Genomic DNA, 17,495 nt, shown 5'->3' with positions numbered 1-17,495 from the left:
TGGTATAACAAGACTTCCACTTAACAAACCCATGCTATGTCCGAGCTACTCTGGTATGAGTAGACATACCAGAGTATGACAAGACTTCAGTATGACTTCTGGTATGACAAGACTTCAGTCTCTAGACTGAAGTCTTGTCTAGATGCTCCTGCAGTGCTTTAACCAGTGTCTTCATTAATTTCCCTGGAACAGAAGTTAAACTAACAGGTCTATAATTACTTGTGTCGCCTTTCGATCCTCCTTTGTGAATTGGGGTCACATTTGCACATCTCCAGTCCATGGGTACCTCTCCTGAGTCCAAGGAAGCTCTCATAATTATGGCTAAGGGTTTGCTTACTTCCTTTGCTGCCTCCTTTAATATAACAGGATAGATCTCATCCACCCAAGGTGCCTTTCTTATTTTTATCTTCAACAATTTCTCCTCCATTTCACTTTCAGTTTTTACAAAATCATCTAGCTCACTGTCAGAGTTTAATACACCTCTGGTATTCCTCTCCCTGAATAACTCCTCATGTGTGAATGTAGATGTAAAATACTCATTTAGTTTATTAGCTACCTGAGCAGCAGCATCAACAACAGTTGAACCATTGATATCAAGTGGACCAATCTGATTCATCCCCTTCCTTCTAGAGTTTACATAAGTAAAGAACTGCTGTTTTTCTTTGCATCCTTTGCCGAAGATTTCTCATAATCTGCCTTTGCCTGCCTAACCTCCTTTGTGACTTGGTTACAGACCTACTTATATCTATCATAAGCTTCTGTGTCACCTGTTAATTTATATGTATCCCATGCATTTTTCTTCTCTGCCACATGTCTCATTAGTTCGTCTGACATCCATTTAGGCCTAAACCTTGAACAATATTTCTTAGTTGGTATGAAAGGCCTAGTAGCTTCCAAGATTAATTCTTTGAATGCTTCCCATTTAGAATTTGCTGTTGGTAACATAATCAGTTGGTCCCACCGTATAGAATTTAAAAACTATATCAGACCACAGTAGTCACCTTTATGAAAGCAAAAACCCTTCCCTTTACTCCTGATGGTAGTTACCTCTTTGAGTAAATCCCAATTCAGCACACTGTGATCACTGCCTCCTAGTGGTTCCTTTATCTGCAGATTCTTAATGCAAGAAGAATAACTACTGAAAATCAGATCAAGAGTATTACTCCCTCTAATTGCCTCCCGAACATGTTGCTGTAGAAAACAATGCTATAAATGGACAAAAGCCTTGATAGTGTGTGAGCGACCAACCCACAAATTCCAGTCAATATCTGGGAAATTAAAATCCCCCATTATAAGACAATCTGATTTATTCCCCCACTTTATTTCTCTATACAGTTGTTTATTAAACTCAGAGTCATTAGGTCTATAACACACTCCTACTCTCAACTTTGCTTTCCCAGTGTCACATCAAACTGACTCGACACTGCTCTGTCCACCAATGTCGACTGGCTGTAGTTCCTTGGATTTTGTATTTCTTAACTAATAGCATAACCCCTCCTCCCTTCCTTTCCTTCTTATACACATTGCACTCCCCAAATTCCATTTCTGCATTCCTTATATCTGTGTGACACCGTATCTCTGATATTCCAACAATATCTGCCTTTGATATTTTGACTAACACCTCAAATTCATCAAATATATTGACCAAACTCCTAGCATTGATGTACACGCAAGTATGCATGCACCTGTTCCTATTCTTAGCTTCCCTAACACAGCTCACATATTTATTTGTTCCACAATGACTCCCAGCAGTCTCTGAAATCCCCTGCACCTTGTTTTCCAGGCTGCTACTCATTCCAATAGAAGCAGTGCAAGAATCACTTTCACCCCTGCCAGCGGCTACTGTTAGTCTATTAGTCCATGTATCCCTCCCATGCTAGCAATTTTCCGACCCACCTAATACTTCCTCGATAGCATCAGCAAATATTCTTGCACCCTTTCTATTGAAGTCTATCCTATCCCTGTAGAAGCAGTCTCTCCTGTTAACAAGTACAGATCAGGCTGAGGGAAATTCTACCCCTTGAGCCTTGCACAATCTTTCCAGGGCTGAATTTATCGAAAAGGCTCTCATCATATACTCCCTCCTATCTTGTCTGAAAGTGTCAGCAGAATTGCAGACACTTTCAAATTCAATGCTAACGGATTTTTTTCAACTTTTTTTAGAACTAGGAGGGAACAAACATAAACTAACCCTTCGTACTGATTCAGTTTTGAGGAAATGAAATAAATACAAGTGGTAACAACCCCAGAAAGCAACATTCAACTAACAGAAATGGAAAAGAGTTCATACAAGAATAGAAAGGCAACCACTTTCAGTCATTGATTACTCTAAATGGTATTGGAAAATTAAAAATAAAGATTTGTAGAAAGAACAAAGAAATCAGAATAAAGTCACAGTTTCTAATAGTTTCTTTATTAGGCAAAGGAAGGACTAAACATTAATGTTTTCCTAAATTTACACTGATTAGTCAATATGTCATTAATTCACACATAATACTGACTATCTTCATAAACTAGGTGAGCCACCACCATGTGGCCCCACATTTCAATTATTAGAAGAAATTAAATTTACATTCAAGAAATTATCAGCTTTAAAAGACTCTGTAAAGAATTTCATCTGTAAAGAATCATCATTAGCATTAGCATTAGTAGAGGCATATGATGCAAGAAAGCAAGCTTATTCAGCATCAGCCAAAAAAAAACAAAAAAAAAAAACACACCACTCCCATTTCACCCCTCCGTTCGCTCGAAATACCTGTCCAGTTGAGCCTTAAATTTGTTTAGGCTATCAACTTCAACAAGTGATGGAAGTCGGTTCCACCAACCAACCACCTGCTGGCCAAAGGCAAATTTCCGCACATCTATCCGACATCCGTCCTTCCTCAATTTGAATTTATGCCCTCTGAGCTGATTATTCTGAGCAAGATGAAGAATCCCATTGGCATTGAGCATGCTCAAACCATTCAAAGCCTTATACACCTCTATCAGATCACCTCGCCGGTGCCTAGTCTCCAGACTCTGTAATTTGCAAAACTTAATCCTTTCTTCGTAAGAGCAACCCTTTGTTCCATTCACTAATCTTGTTGCCCTTCTCTGTACCCGTTCCAGCAGCTCTACATCCTTGAAATGAGGCCTCCAGACCTGTATACAGTACTCAAGATGTGGCCTAACCATTGCCTTATACAAGGGAATAATCACCTCCTTATCACTGCTAGAAAAATTCCTGTATATCATTGACAAGACACCATGAGCTACTCTTGCAGCTCATCTGCACTGCTCAGAGAACTTCATATCTGCCTGCACAATTACCCCCAGGTCCTTTTCATTCTCCACCACTGTCAGTGTAGTACCGCAGAGTTGATACGTTGCTCTGGGGTTACTGTTTCCCATATGTAGTACTTTACATTTGTCAATGTTAAACTTCATTTGCCACCTCTCAGCCCATCTGTTCAACCTTTCCAGATCCTGTTGCAGCAGCATAGCGTCAGTGGTGTCCTTAACAACCCTGCCAACCTTTGTATCATCTGCAAACTTGGACATTAAACTTGATATCCCATCATCCATATCATTCATAAACACCGAAAACAACAACGGACCCAACACTGAACCCTGAGGAACTCCACTAATAACATTAGTCCACGTTGAGCAGTGTCCATTGATTACCACTCTCTGTCTTCTGCCACTCAACCATCCCCTTATCCATAGCAGCAATTTGCCTCCAATGCCACACTGCTCCAATTTGTGCAGCAGTCTTCCATGTGCAACAGTATCAAAAGCCTTTCTAAGATCCAAATATATAATATCAAAGTTATTCCCTGCATCCAGTTCTTTTGTGACTACATCATAGTATCCAATCAAATTGGTCAGGCAAGGAATTCCAATCATTCCAAGGAATGCCGGCATCTGTTGTTTGTAGCATTCTAACATCAACAGATGCATTTGAACGAGAATTAGAATCTGCATCACTTGAATAGAATTCTATTTCAGTTATCAGGTGATATATGGATAAGGAGGTTATTACCCCTTTGTACAAGGCCACGGTTAGGCTTCATCGTGAGTACTATATACAGGTCTGGAGGCCTCGCTTTATGAAGGATATAGTTCTGCTGCAGAGAAGAGCAACCAGATTGGTGAAGGGGACAAAATGGTGCTCTTAGCAAGAAAGGCTTCAGGTCTGCAAATTTCGGTCTCTAGAGACAAGGTACTTGTGGGGAGACTGAGTAAGCTAAACGTTGATGGCATTCTTCCTCTTGCTGAGGCTACTCACGAGGAGACAAATTCAGGTTGAGGAAGGATGATTGCAGGATAGTGCAGAAGTTTGCCCTCAGCCTGCAGGTAGTTGACTGTTGGATTGATTGATTTTAATGGTGCATGAGCAACTAAGGTTGATTGTTGGAACAAACTTCCATCTGTTGTTGTGTAAGTGGTTGGTTTGAATAAATTCAAGAAAGAACTAGACAAATTCTTGGAGGGTATGGATAATTTTATCAATAGAGACACACCAAAGTTTTTTTTTTTTTTTTCACAAACTAAAGAATTAAAATTCAGTAAGCAAAATCTTCGAAAGATTTTCCTTTTCTTCTTGTGGATAATTTTTGCCTTTAGCCAGTGGGTAGTTGGTTGATGGAACAGACTTTCATCCTTTGTTGTGGAAGTTGATAGCCTATATAAATTTAAGGCTGTGATGCTGCATAAGCTTGCTTTCTTGCATCATATGCCTCTACTAATGCTAATAATACTAAACTAGATAAAATAACTTCAACATAAGCAAAGAACATATGGAACTGTGAACTGAGTATACAGCTCTTATAGTATTCTCTAGACAGTGTAATTGACACTAAGCAAAATCCCAGCCATAATGCAATAGTCCATGGTTTGTTTGGTGTGCTGAAATCACTCAGTTTATGTGCCTTTCCTTTTACAGTGCTCATTTAGTGACCACAATTGAATGGATGTATATTTACATTAAGACACGAAAACTGCAGTTTATTTTGACTCAAGTCTACATTCTAGCAGCGAACATGTTAAAATATTTCATGAATTTAACACTACCTTCTAGAACAAGTATAAATAAACACATTTGACAAAATTTAGCTGATTATGCATACCATTCTAAATAAATTAATGTATAATTCAATACATTTAACGCTCTCTGAGTAGACCAGGGTTCAAGCCCCTGACTGCTAAATACGGTCGATCTGCCAACCCGCACTGGACCAGCGTGACAGATTATGGTCCATTTCCCTCAACATGAATTGTTGAGGAGGCTTAGATCCTGCAGTGGGTTGGTAATTGTTGCAGTTTACTTTATTAAAATATACTTTATATCTGAATTAGTGGGATGGTTTGTCCATATTTCTTTAAAAGAGTGCTTCACAAAAACAATATGTGACACCCCCCACACTTTGGAAACCTCTACTCTAGGTCTTGTTATAGTATCACAACCTGATTACTGTCATTAACCATCCTCCTAACCTTTGCATCATCTGCAAACTTAGATATTAAGCCTGATGCATATCACTATCATTAATAAATGATACTGAAAGCAACATGGGCTAGAACTGAACCCTGGGTCTCAACTAATAACATTAATCCAAGAAGAGCAGTGCCTACTGATAACCAATCCGACTTCTCCCACTCAACTATTCCTTTATCAACAACAGTAACCCGTCCCCCACATTGCTCCATTTTGTACAGTAGTCGTTTATACAGAAGTGTTGGTAGCTTCAGTGAAATCTTAGTATAATGTATATGATGATTAGTATATGATGATTGATGTATATGATGATTAGTATATGATGTCAAAATTATTTTTTGCATCCAGTTTCTTTGTTACTGCATCATAGTAGCTAATCAGATTGGTCAGATACGATCTCTCCTTAACAAATTCATGCTGCAATTGTCACATAAGTGTACTTATGTTAGAATAATCCTGCATTATTTCTTTCACTAACTCCAATATTTTTCATGGAAGAGAATTCAAGTTCACTATTTTTCTGTCTGTAATTACTCACTTTGCCCTTTAATCCTCCTTTGCAAATAGGTGACACATTTCATGTTTTCAATATGTAAGGACCTCCTCTGAATCAAAGATTTCTCTAATTATGACTAAATTTTTCCTTACAACTTTTGTTGTACCTTTTAATATAAATGGATAGATTCTTTAGCCCCAGGTACCTTATTTGCTTATAGTTTCAACAATCTCTTCTCAGTTATCATAAAATCATTTAGCCCCCAGTTATAGCTTGGTACACTTCTTATATCTTCATACCTAAAATCTTCTTTACAAGTGAATGCAGGTGCAAAATATTTATTTAGTTTGTAAGCAACCTAATCAGCATTATTAATAATTAAGCCATTCATGTCCAGTAGAACAATAGTTCTTTAAAATCTTTCTTTTCTTTCTAGAGTTAACATAAGCAAAGAATTTTTTGCTCCTTTTCTTCATATTCTTAGCCATACACCTCTTGTAACCTGCCTTAGTTTGCTTTACTTACCTTAGCAACTTAATTGCAGAATAGTCCATATTTACCACAGGTTTCCATATCACCCAATAACTTATAATCATCCCATGCATCTTTCTTCTCTGCCACCACTTTCATCACTTTATCTGATATCCATTTAGGTTAGGTTTAAACCCCAAACAACATTTCTTGGTTGTTGTTTGTTTGTTATTTTGGTTTTTAGGAGCATTAGCAACTAAAGCCATATTGCTCCGGGGATATGCGGTGGTCATTCCCTGACCTTTCCACATCCTCCGTATTTGGTGGTTATGGGTTCGAACCCCGGTCTGATCAAGAAGCATGTGCTATGCACTGATGCTCTTGGCTAAGGAGGCGCCACACATTTTTTGGTACAAAAACCCAGAAGGAATGAGGATTTTGCCTTTTGGCAAAATCATCATGCCCTTCATTCTTGCACATCCTTTTTCATTGTTTTCTTTAGTCATCCTCCTGTCCATATCCACCACTTGCATTTCTGTGATATCTTATTAAATGGGTTGTCTGTAACCATTTATATGGCCAAATCATTACCGTCTACTCTTCTGAAATTTTTCTTAAATCAACTTCACATCTAGGATCCTCCCACTTCCTTGTAACACCACACATCTCTATTACTTTATTTAACCTCTTGTTTCTATTGTCTGGTTACAGACCAAAACTGTGTTCCATATATATATCAATGCCAGTCTTATCACTATTTGATACTTGCTGATTACCCAGTTCCCCCAACTTTCCTGTCACCCCTAGATCCATCCTACATGGGTCTGAGAACGAGAGTAGCCTTGTGCAAGCAAAGTTTTTACTGCTCCTGGAATAGAGAAGATTTTTCTGTTTTATTAGCTTAAATTGGCATATTAACTTATTTTCTAGAGTAGCTTTATATTCCTAGTTACGATACTTAGTTTAAAGTTTAATTTAGATAGAGATTTTGTATGTATTACTTAGTATCGGTAAGGGTATCAAATTCACGTGTTACAAGTTGCAGCTCTGCTGAACGAGAAGTTTTTTTAGCCATATTTAGCCGCTTTATTGACCAATTGTTATATTAAATTATTTTCTATAAGTAGCTTATAGACCTAGTCAGGATCCTTAGTTTATTCTGAACTGAGAACAGCAAGATTTGGAAGTTAATTAATACTTAGGTGTCCGTAGATTTACTGTTCGTAACTTGCCGCCATTGTCATACAATACAACGTTATATCCCGAACTTGATAGCGTCAGCTTAGTATACTATGTAGTATAATATAGTATATAATATAGTCAATTAATCAGTAAAATCTATTAATCTTGTTAAACTTCACTGTCGATTAAATTGTACTTTTTAACTAAATACATATAACGACTTATATTTTACAAACGTAACATAATTAATTAATACATAACTTGATACGGAAGTTATATAAACGGAACTCATAGATATTACTCGATACCGAAAAAATATATTGCATCATAACTGTGTTGGAATACAAGTTTAGGGTTATAATTTTGTACTGAAATTGAAATTTTATTGAAATTAAATCGAAATCATGACTCACAGCAAAGCAAAAGGCTCAAGCTAATGGGAGTGCTGTGGCTCAGGGGAGAACTGAGGGGGGGGCAGTTGCCCTCTGAATCACAGCCTTTTAAAATGCACTGCTTGCTTAATGTTTGTGGAGCAATCGGATACGGGACATGATATTGCCATGGGGAATGTAAGGAGTGTAACGAAATCAGGCAACAACTCAGCATTGTTATGGGCCTATATGAGCTTGAAGGACAGGTGGATGCCCTCGAAGGATCTAAATTGAGGAGCCCATCAAGCTCTCAGCTGCCCACATCAAAGCCAGAGCTTGCACTTCATCATCACGCAACACAGCAGCAACCCCCAAGGCAGAATGCGCTGGTCCCACAGGAACTAGTAGTTGTTGGTGACTATTGTCAGGGAAACGGGGAACATGCTTTGTAAAAAGGATACATGGAACAGGACCTGTGAGTTTAACTTCTGTTCCAGGAAAATTAATGGAGGCACTGGTTAAAGAAGCACTGCAGAATCATCTAGACAAGACTTCAGTTATAGCTCGGATACAGCATGGTTTTGTTAAGGGAAAGTCTTGCCTGATCAATTTGATTGGATAATATGATGTAGTCACAAAAGAACTGGATGAAGGAAATAACTTTGATATTATATACATGGATCTTAGAAAGACTTTTGATACTGTTGCACATGGAAGACTGCTGCACAAATTGGAGCAGTGTGACATTGGAGGCAAACTGCTGCTATGGATAAAGGGATGGTTGAGAGGGAGAAGACAGAGTGGTAATCAATGGACACTGCTCATTGTGGATTAATGTTATTAGTGGAGTCCCTCGGGGTTAAGTGTTCGGTCCATTGTTGTTTTCTGTATTTATAAATGATATTGATGATGGTATATCAAGCTTAATGTCCAAGTTTGCAGACGATACAAAGGTTGGCAGGGTTTTTAAGGACACTACTGATGCTATGCTGCTGCAACAGGATCTGGAAAGGTTGAGCAGATGGGCTGAGAGGTGACAAATGAAGTTGAACATTAACTAATGTAAAGTACTACATATGGGAAACAGTAACCCCAGAGCAACGTATCAACTCTGTGGTACTACATTGACAGTGGTAGAGAATGAAAAGGACCTGGGGGTAATTGTGCAGGCAGATATGAAGTTTTCTGAGTAGTTCAGACAGGCTGCAAGAGTAGCTCATGGTGTGTTGTCAATGATATACAGGATTTTTTCTAGCAGGGATAAGGAGGTGATTATTCCCTTGTATAAGGCAATGGTCAGGCCACACCTTGAGTACTGTATACAGGTCTGGAGGCCTCATTTCAAGAAGGATGTAGAGCTGATGGAATGAGTACAGAGAAGGGCAACAAGATTAGTGAATGGAACAAAGGGTTGCTCTTACGAAGAAAGGCTTAAGTTTTGCAAATTACAGTGTCTGGAGACTAGGCACCGGGAAGGCGATCTGACAGAGGTGTACAAAGCCTTGAATGGTTTGAGCATGATCAATGCCTATGGGATTCTTCCTCTTGCTCAGAATAATCACCTGAGAGGGCATAAATTCAAATTGAAGAAAGGCAGATGTAGGATAGATGTGCGGAAATTTGTCTTTAGCCAGCGGGTAGTTGGTTGGTGGAATAGACTTCCATCCCTTGTTGTGGAACTTGATAGCCTAAATAAATTTAAGGCTCAGCTGGACAGGTATTTCGAATGAATGGAGAGGTGAAATGGAAGTGGTTTTTTTTTTTTTTTTTTTTTTTGGCTGATACTGCATAAGCTTGCTTTCTTGCATCATATGCCTCTACTAATGAATCTATTCTACTCATGAATAGTTGTTGTTATTTGGTTTTTAGGAGCATTAGCAACTAAGGCCATATTGCTCCGAGGATATGAGGTGGTCATTCCCTGACCTTTCCGCATCCTCCGTATTTGGTGGTCACGGGCTTGAACCCCGGTCTAATCAAGAAGCGTATGCTCCACACTGCTGCTCCTGCCCACCTGGCTACAGAGGCGCCTCGTGAATAGAACAGTGGTATCTTGACAATCTCATTTTGCTGTATGACTAACCGACATATTAAAACAGGACACCAAAATTTCTTCTACTTCTGTTTCAGAGGTTAATATTATCGCCATACCCTTTTCCATACTTGATATACTTATCTTGGTTCTATTAATCTTCATACAATACCAATTAGGTACATATGTTGTTGTTTGGTTTTAAGGAGCATTAAGAACTAAGGCCATATTGCTCTGGGGATAGGCGGTCATTCCCTGACCTTTCCGCATGCTCCGTATTTGGTGGTCAAGGGCTCAAACCAAGGTCTAATCAAGAAGCATGTGCTACGCACTGCTGCTCCTGCCCACCTGGCTACAGAGGAGCCTAGGTACATATATATGTCCATATATATATACACACCTGTATACATAGGTGTAATTATGGTATAACAAGTGCGGCCCCAGCTACAGCCGATAATTCATCATTGGTGCCAAATAGTGTTAAAATAACTGAATTTAAAAATACGAGAACTGTTACTATATAAATTAATTACCATAAAAGTACCATCTCATGGATAATAACTGATTAACATAATAACAACTGTCAATGTATAGACCTGAACAAACAATTCTTAAATTTCCAGTGAACAAGTTTTAAATGCTTTAAATAAAATATTAAGCAAACCTTAAAATATTATGAAATACCTTAAAAGCAAGCATATGGTAATTCTCTGAATATCTGAACTTCATTTTGCATAAAGCATGTTCAGAGCATCAGCTATTAACCATCACCCAAAAGCATTTTTACACCAAAACCTGAAAACCTTAGAAATTTAAATATGCCATATATTAGTAAAAATTTAAATATACTGTATATTATAAATGCACTTTTGATCTACATTATTAATTAATTTTTTAACTGGAAAAGAACAGTGGTAAAAAATTAAATCTTTATAGTTCCACATTTATGCAAAACATGCATTGCACGCCTACCCTCATGTTAATTTTCAACAAAGCTTTGGTTTCAGCTTCAATTTTTTTTTGCACCACTACTCCAAAATTTTCCAATAAGACAGTAAAAATTTTTTTGCCAATAGGACAAAAAAACAGTTTGTTTGTTTTTTTTATAATAAGATCTATGTTAAAGACACTACTTATTTATAATATCCAAGGATCAGAATTAAGGACAAAACTTTAAAGTACCCTGTTTCAAATTATTTCTTGCTGCTTTATTTTTTTTTTTTTTTGTCCCAAACAAATGATTGGGATATAATGATAACTACACACAAAAATTTCTTCTACTTCTGTCTCAGAGATTAATATTATCACCATATCCTCTTCCATACTTGATATACTCATCTTGGTTCTAGTAATCTTCATACAATACCAATTAGGTGAATATATATGTCCATATATATACACACCTAGCACATCTGCTAGATGGTTAAAACAAATCATTGCAAAGTAGAGTTTCAAATGGTGAAAATAAAGGCATGAGAACTCAAATAAGTTGTCTACCTTGACTACAAATATGCTTGACATATTAAAAAAAAAATGTAGTTTTATCATATTCTCATAAATGCCTATATGTTATTTTCACAGGTCCCACTCAATACAGAAAAATACGGAAGAACACAAAAGATTTAAAATAGCCAACCAAAGGAAAACATGGATATCATGAAATTGGAGCATTGGGCCATCATCAAATTTTTGACAAAAGAAAGGAATGGACCAAAAGTTATTCATAAACAAACAAAAGCTATTAAATGATGATGCTGTTCTCTTCTGAATACCAGACAAAATTTTATTCTAAACAGTTTAAATGGGATCAAGAAATGATAGAAGATAATTCCTGTACAGGACAACCAATAGAAGTGTTAATGCCATAAATGTTGAGAAAAATTGAAGATCTGGTAATGCAGGATAGACATATTAAATTGTCTAGAGAATGTAATATTTCTGAGGGATTTGTATTTGCCTTCCTCTATGTACATGATGCCTATTTACAAGGGTTTCTTTCAGGAATTTTAAGTGGAGATAAAACATGGTTTCATCACTAGGATCCAGGTGAAAAAAAAAAAAAAAAAACAGGAGTCCAAACAATGGAAACACCACAGTCAATGCCACCCAACAAATATAGGCCCAGCCCTCTACTAAGAAGATTACTGCCACTTTTTTTTGGAATATGGAAGGAATTCTGTTGATGGACTATATGCAAAAGAAAACAATCACTAAAGATGCCAGTGCTGCTCTTCTCAAGAAATTTAAGAAGAGCAAAAAAAGGAACAGAAAAGAGGGAAACTAGCAAAAGGTACTTTGCTTCTTCATGATGATGCTCTAGTAAACAAGTCCCATAAAGTAAGTAAGCAATTAATGCTCTGAAAGAACACCGCTTCTAGGAGTTTCAACCACCTTTCCTCCCTGCCTCTGGTACAGACCTAGCCTCTCATAGGTGTTTTCTGTTCAGCATCTGAAGAAGAAATGTGTGAGTGCCTGTGTGAGCATCGATTTTCAAGTAATGATGATCTTGAAGAACCTGAAAATTGTTTTTTTTTTCAGAAACCAGAACAAAGACTTTTTTTTGGTATTTCCTTTTTACCATCAAAATGGAAGTCATGAGATGAACTCAAGCAGATACCTTGTATTTTTCAAACAGAACCTCCACTGCCACTTCTCAACCCATCTTAATATTTCTAGGTCTTGCTGCAGTAGTATGCCTTGATTCCTGTCATCAACCACCCTGCCATCCTTCGCATCATCGGCAAACAGACAACACTTTATGTCTTCATCAATATCACTGATAAATACTGAAAATAATAAGGTGCCTAGCACTGAGGCCTGATACTAATAACATTAGTGCAAGAAGGGCACAGTACCCATTTATAACAACCTTCTGCCATTCAATCATCGCTTTATCCATAGCAGTAACATGCCCTGATGCCAATCTTGTGCATTTTTCCAATTTGTATGGCAGTCTTTCATGTAGAAGTGTCCAAAGCTTTACTGAAATTTAAATATACGATGTCAACTTAATTTAAATTTTTTTGCATCCAGTTCCTTTGTTACCAAGTTACATTAGTTAATCAGATTGGTCAAACTAATTAATTAGATCACTTAACTAAAGCCCCCAACTGAAGAGACCTTGAAGAATTCTGCAAGTCTCTTAACAGGATTTGAATCTGAAATATTACAAAGGACCACCTCTTCTTGTGGAGGTATTAAGGCAGTGCTTCTCAAACTTTTTTGGATCACCGCCCCCTAAAAAAAAGCCCTGGCGAGGGCTTTTTTTTAGCTCACCAATATAAAGTGAAGCTAAATAACAAATGAATATTTGTCTGTTTGCCTCCAAAAACGTAAATGCAGCCCTGCATGTATGTGTGTGAATTATAAAGAAAACTATTTACTGCACTTTATTCCTTCTTCGTAAAAAATTACAACTACATTAATAAAGTCAATTATAGTCACTTAAATTAAGTCATAAAAATTAAAGTTAATTACATAAATAAGTCATGATATTAATGGAAATAGTTAATTATATTTTAAAATTTAATGCGATGGATGAGCTTGGTGGAGATTTATTAGCTTATCAATATTAGGCTTAATATCTGTAAGTAGAAATCGTAAATCGCCACGTTTAACAACATCCAGACAATTTCTTTGTTTTGTCAGCAATTGAGATACAGCACTGAAACCGGTTTCAACTAGATATGTTGTTGTTTGTTGTTTGGTTTTTAGGAGCATTAGCAACTAAGGCCATATTGCTCCAGGATATGCGGTGGTCATTCCCTGACCTTCCCGCATCCTCCGTATTTGGTGGTGACGGGCTCGAACCCCGGTCTAATCAAGAAGAGTGTGCTACGCACTGCTGCTCCTTCCCACCTGGCTACGGAGGTGCCTCGACTAGATATGATGTTGGAAAAGAAATAAGTAATTTTTTTTTACAATTCCCCACAATACAGGATAATGGTCAGGGATTTTCTTTTGTAACCAAAATTCCTGATATGAATTTTGACTTCAGTTCAACTTCATTTTGTAACCCAATCAATTCTTCTTCTACAAAACATTCACCATCGTCATTATTTAAAAAAGGATTTATAACCCAACCTGGAATTTTCAAATTAAGGAGATCTTCGAACCTTTCCTGCACATCTCTGCGCAACATTTCTAGTTGATTACAAAAAGTTAGTAGAGTTTCATCAGCTATTTTTTCTTTTTTCTCTATTTCCAACAGATTTGGAAATTGATACAATTCACGTCGTCCTATGTTGCGCATAAAAAGCTTTAATTTTGAAATAAATACTGAAATTTGAGTTTTCGCCTTAATAAGAGTTACATCTTGTCCTTGTAAATGTAAGTTCATTGAGTTGAATCTAGTAAATAAATCTGCAAGAAAAGCAATATCAGTTTTCATTTTCTTGAGGTCATTACTAAGGTCATTCTTCCTATCTTCAAAAAATTCGACACCAATATCAAAGAGTTCATAAAATCTGTTGAGACAGTTGCCTTTTGACAGCCATTGAACCTCGGAGTGAAGTAGCAATCGTTCAAAATCTTCACTGTTTTGATCACAAGGCTTTCGAAATATATGATCATTCAAAGAATGTGCTTTAATTTTGTTTATAGCAGTAATAACAGTTGGTAGAGAATTGTGCAGTTGTTCACCAAGTTTTTTCGCAACTAAATGCTGACAGTGAATGACACAATGAACAGTAATAATATTTGGCACAGCATTTTTTAAATAAGCCATAAAACCCTTGTAACGGCCAATCATTGATGGTGCTCCATCCGCCCCCTGTCTACCTATCACCCCCCTGTTGCCCCCTTTCATGCTTAACGCCCCGTGGATAATTCAAACGCCCCCCAGGGGGCGATATCGCCCACTTTGAGAAGCACTGTATTAAGGTTTGTAGTGCATTTCTGAATATTATGTTGTTTATGTGTATATACAGCTAAAAGCTGTATGCACACATTAAAAAAAAATGGATATCAGGATTCCTCCAAATTGGACTATTTACTCACTAAAAACCAAATAAAACATTAACCACTCCCAATCTACAGTAAAATAAAACAAAAAAGAAAAAAATTCCATTCCCAAATTCAGAAAAAAAAAAAAAAAAACAGAAAGAAAGGAGGAAAAAAAAAAATAAATAATAAATAAACGGTCGTCTGTCAGATACCATACATACGAGTCATGAAAAATAATGAAGTGCAAAAAAATATAAATTATTTTAACAAGTTACACAGCCCTAAATCAAGGGCACACAAAAAAATAAAAATCCACACGACTTAAAAAATGAACTCCTGAACGATATACAAGCTTTATTATTTTGCAAGTCTCTTAACAGGATTTAAATCTGAATGAGTGCCAAGTGGCAAAACCACTATGCTATTACGAACAAGCTTTATTATTAAATCAATTTCATTCAAACGTTTAAGAATCGTTTTTTTTTTTTTTTTTTTTTTTTATCTTTCACTAATTGGAACAGTAGTATTGACATCCTCCTATTTGTAGTTTAAATACACCGAAATCGGCTTAAAAATGTTTATTACTTATTTATTCAATATGATCAGGCTGGGGGGAAGGAAGGTAATCAAGTGATACTATATAATTATGATTGTTTATATCAGAAAAATCATTTTATAAGTTCAGGAGTAACAGATACTTCGTGATTGGTAAAAAAGCAAATAAAAAAGTATAAAAAACACAAAAAACTACTATTTAAAAAAAAACACCAATCCAGCTTTTTTTTAATATGTGTATGTACAATAAAACTGTCTTGCCAAACTTGATGCGTCATAAGAATTATTCATACACATATATAAGTTATTTTCAGTTAAAGTATGCCCACATACAAAATTCATAACTGTGAATTTAATGTGCTGGTTACATCCAGAGTTTATTGTACTGGAATGTCGTGTAAAGTTGTCATCTTTAATTCCACAGGGAACGTGGTATAACAAGGAAACCGGCTTCATTCCTTATTTACATTTCTCATGCGGTAACTGTTAGGTAAGCGCTCGATTTATGTGAGTAAGCTAAAAATCAAGCTGTACGCCTATGTATATATACATGGAGATTTTATAACATGTTCTACATCAGTTACAAGCAATTATAATTATTTTCAAAACATTAACGAACCTACCTTGTCTTGATCAGATATCGACTCGTCGCAATCCGTAGCCATCTTGGATATTCCTTGAACACGCCTTTTAGCAAGGGATTGTGGGTAACGATAACATGGCTTGCCATTTGGATACGTAAAAGTACATCCAGGAAGTAGCTCGATGTGAGTGCATCACACTTCATTCGTAACTAAGCACCGTTACCGGAAACAAGCAGGACTTCTGCTGAAGTACTGTACGAATTGTGTGTGCCTTCACTGTTATAAGGAATAAACAAAGAAATGATAGTATAACAAAATAATAGGGGCTCACATCTGGTGAGTATGGGCATAGCACACCCAGAGATATCCTGAGCTGGATATCATCATTCTTCTCCTTTTTTTTTGTAATTCTTTTCTACTTCTGACTCTCTCTCTCGGAGTAACTCAGAAATTGTTTTTTGGTTGCTGAAGCAAAAGCCTCAGGCCCTCAGGCTTCCTTGCACCAAATGTCTAATAATAATAATGTGTGCAAATAGATAAGGCTCTCTTAATATTGTAATTCTCATTAGCTTCTCCTATAGGCTTAAACATTTTTAGGTTCACAAGCAACCCAGGACATGGTTGCCTCAGAGCAAAGTGTAAATTGATTATGGTCTAAAGATTAGTTTAAAGCTGTGTTAGGATGAAATTCTGAAAACGATCGGTTTAAACACTGGTATAAACATACGGGAAACTTCAGCATTCTGAAGAATTCCTCGATCAAGCAGTAGATTCTTGATGTAAACTTCAACCATGAAGGGTTTAGATAATACTTAATACCGTGCATGGGTTGAAGGCTGAGAAAACGGCAGAAGATACTTGTTGACATTGGACTTGAATTTAGTTCTGTATATTGTAATTGATATGTATATTATAAATCCAATAATATTATAACAACTTACGAATGTTGTTGTTGTTGTTGGAGATGTTATGGCGCAACGGCAATTAAAAGCCATGATGCGCCAAACAATGATAGCTGCTTTCGAAGCTGCAGCTGAATATTTACATGGTTTCGTACAACATGCAGTGTATTGTGACTGTTGAAAAGCTGTCTTCATATCAAAAAAATTATAATAATGATGTCACATGCATGTTTACCCTCTAAGGATAAAGGACAGCTGAATACCTGAAAATTACAACCTGCAGTTATGTTTCTCCTCTATTCCCAATCCTACACATGAAAGGTTGCGTTGGATTACAGGCTAAGGGCTATTCTATTCTTGGAAGTGCTAAAAAAAATAATAAATAATGTTAATATTATAACAAATAGTTAAGTGCGGCACTCAGAACAAGGAAAGCAGCTTCAAGGAAGTTAGTCATTCCATACAGTTTGTTTCAACATTTA

At 36.7% G+C, this 17,495-nt stretch overlaps 1 protein-coding gene across 1 annotated transcript in view; it reads right to left on the bottom strand.

Moving 5' to 3' along the window:
- The window catches only part of LOC150090075 (F-actin-capping protein subunit alpha-like), an 80,181-nt gene extending 63,937 nt beyond the window's left edge, over positions 1 to 16,244 (bottom strand). The window contains exon 1 of the mRNA XM_090368959.1: positions 16,151 to 16,244. Within this exon, the coding sequence (XP_090225085.1) occupies positions 16,151 to 16,192 (42 nt within the window). The 5' untranslated portion in view covers positions 16,193 to 16,244. The remainder of the gene's footprint in view (positions 1 to 16,150) is intronic.
- Positions 16,245 to 17,495: the final 1,251 nt, after the last annotated feature.

The sequence above is a fragment of the Mastigoproctus giganteus genome, chromosome 2 (genome assembly GCF_048544385.1).
Source record: "Mastigoproctus giganteus isolate SK-2022 chromosome 2, ASM4854438v1, whole genome shotgun sequence".
Lineage (NCBI taxonomy): Eukaryota > Metazoa > Arthropoda > Arachnida > Uropygi > Thelyphonidae > Mastigoproctus > Mastigoproctus giganteus.
This window is presented reverse-complemented; position numbering and strand designations above follow the sequence as displayed.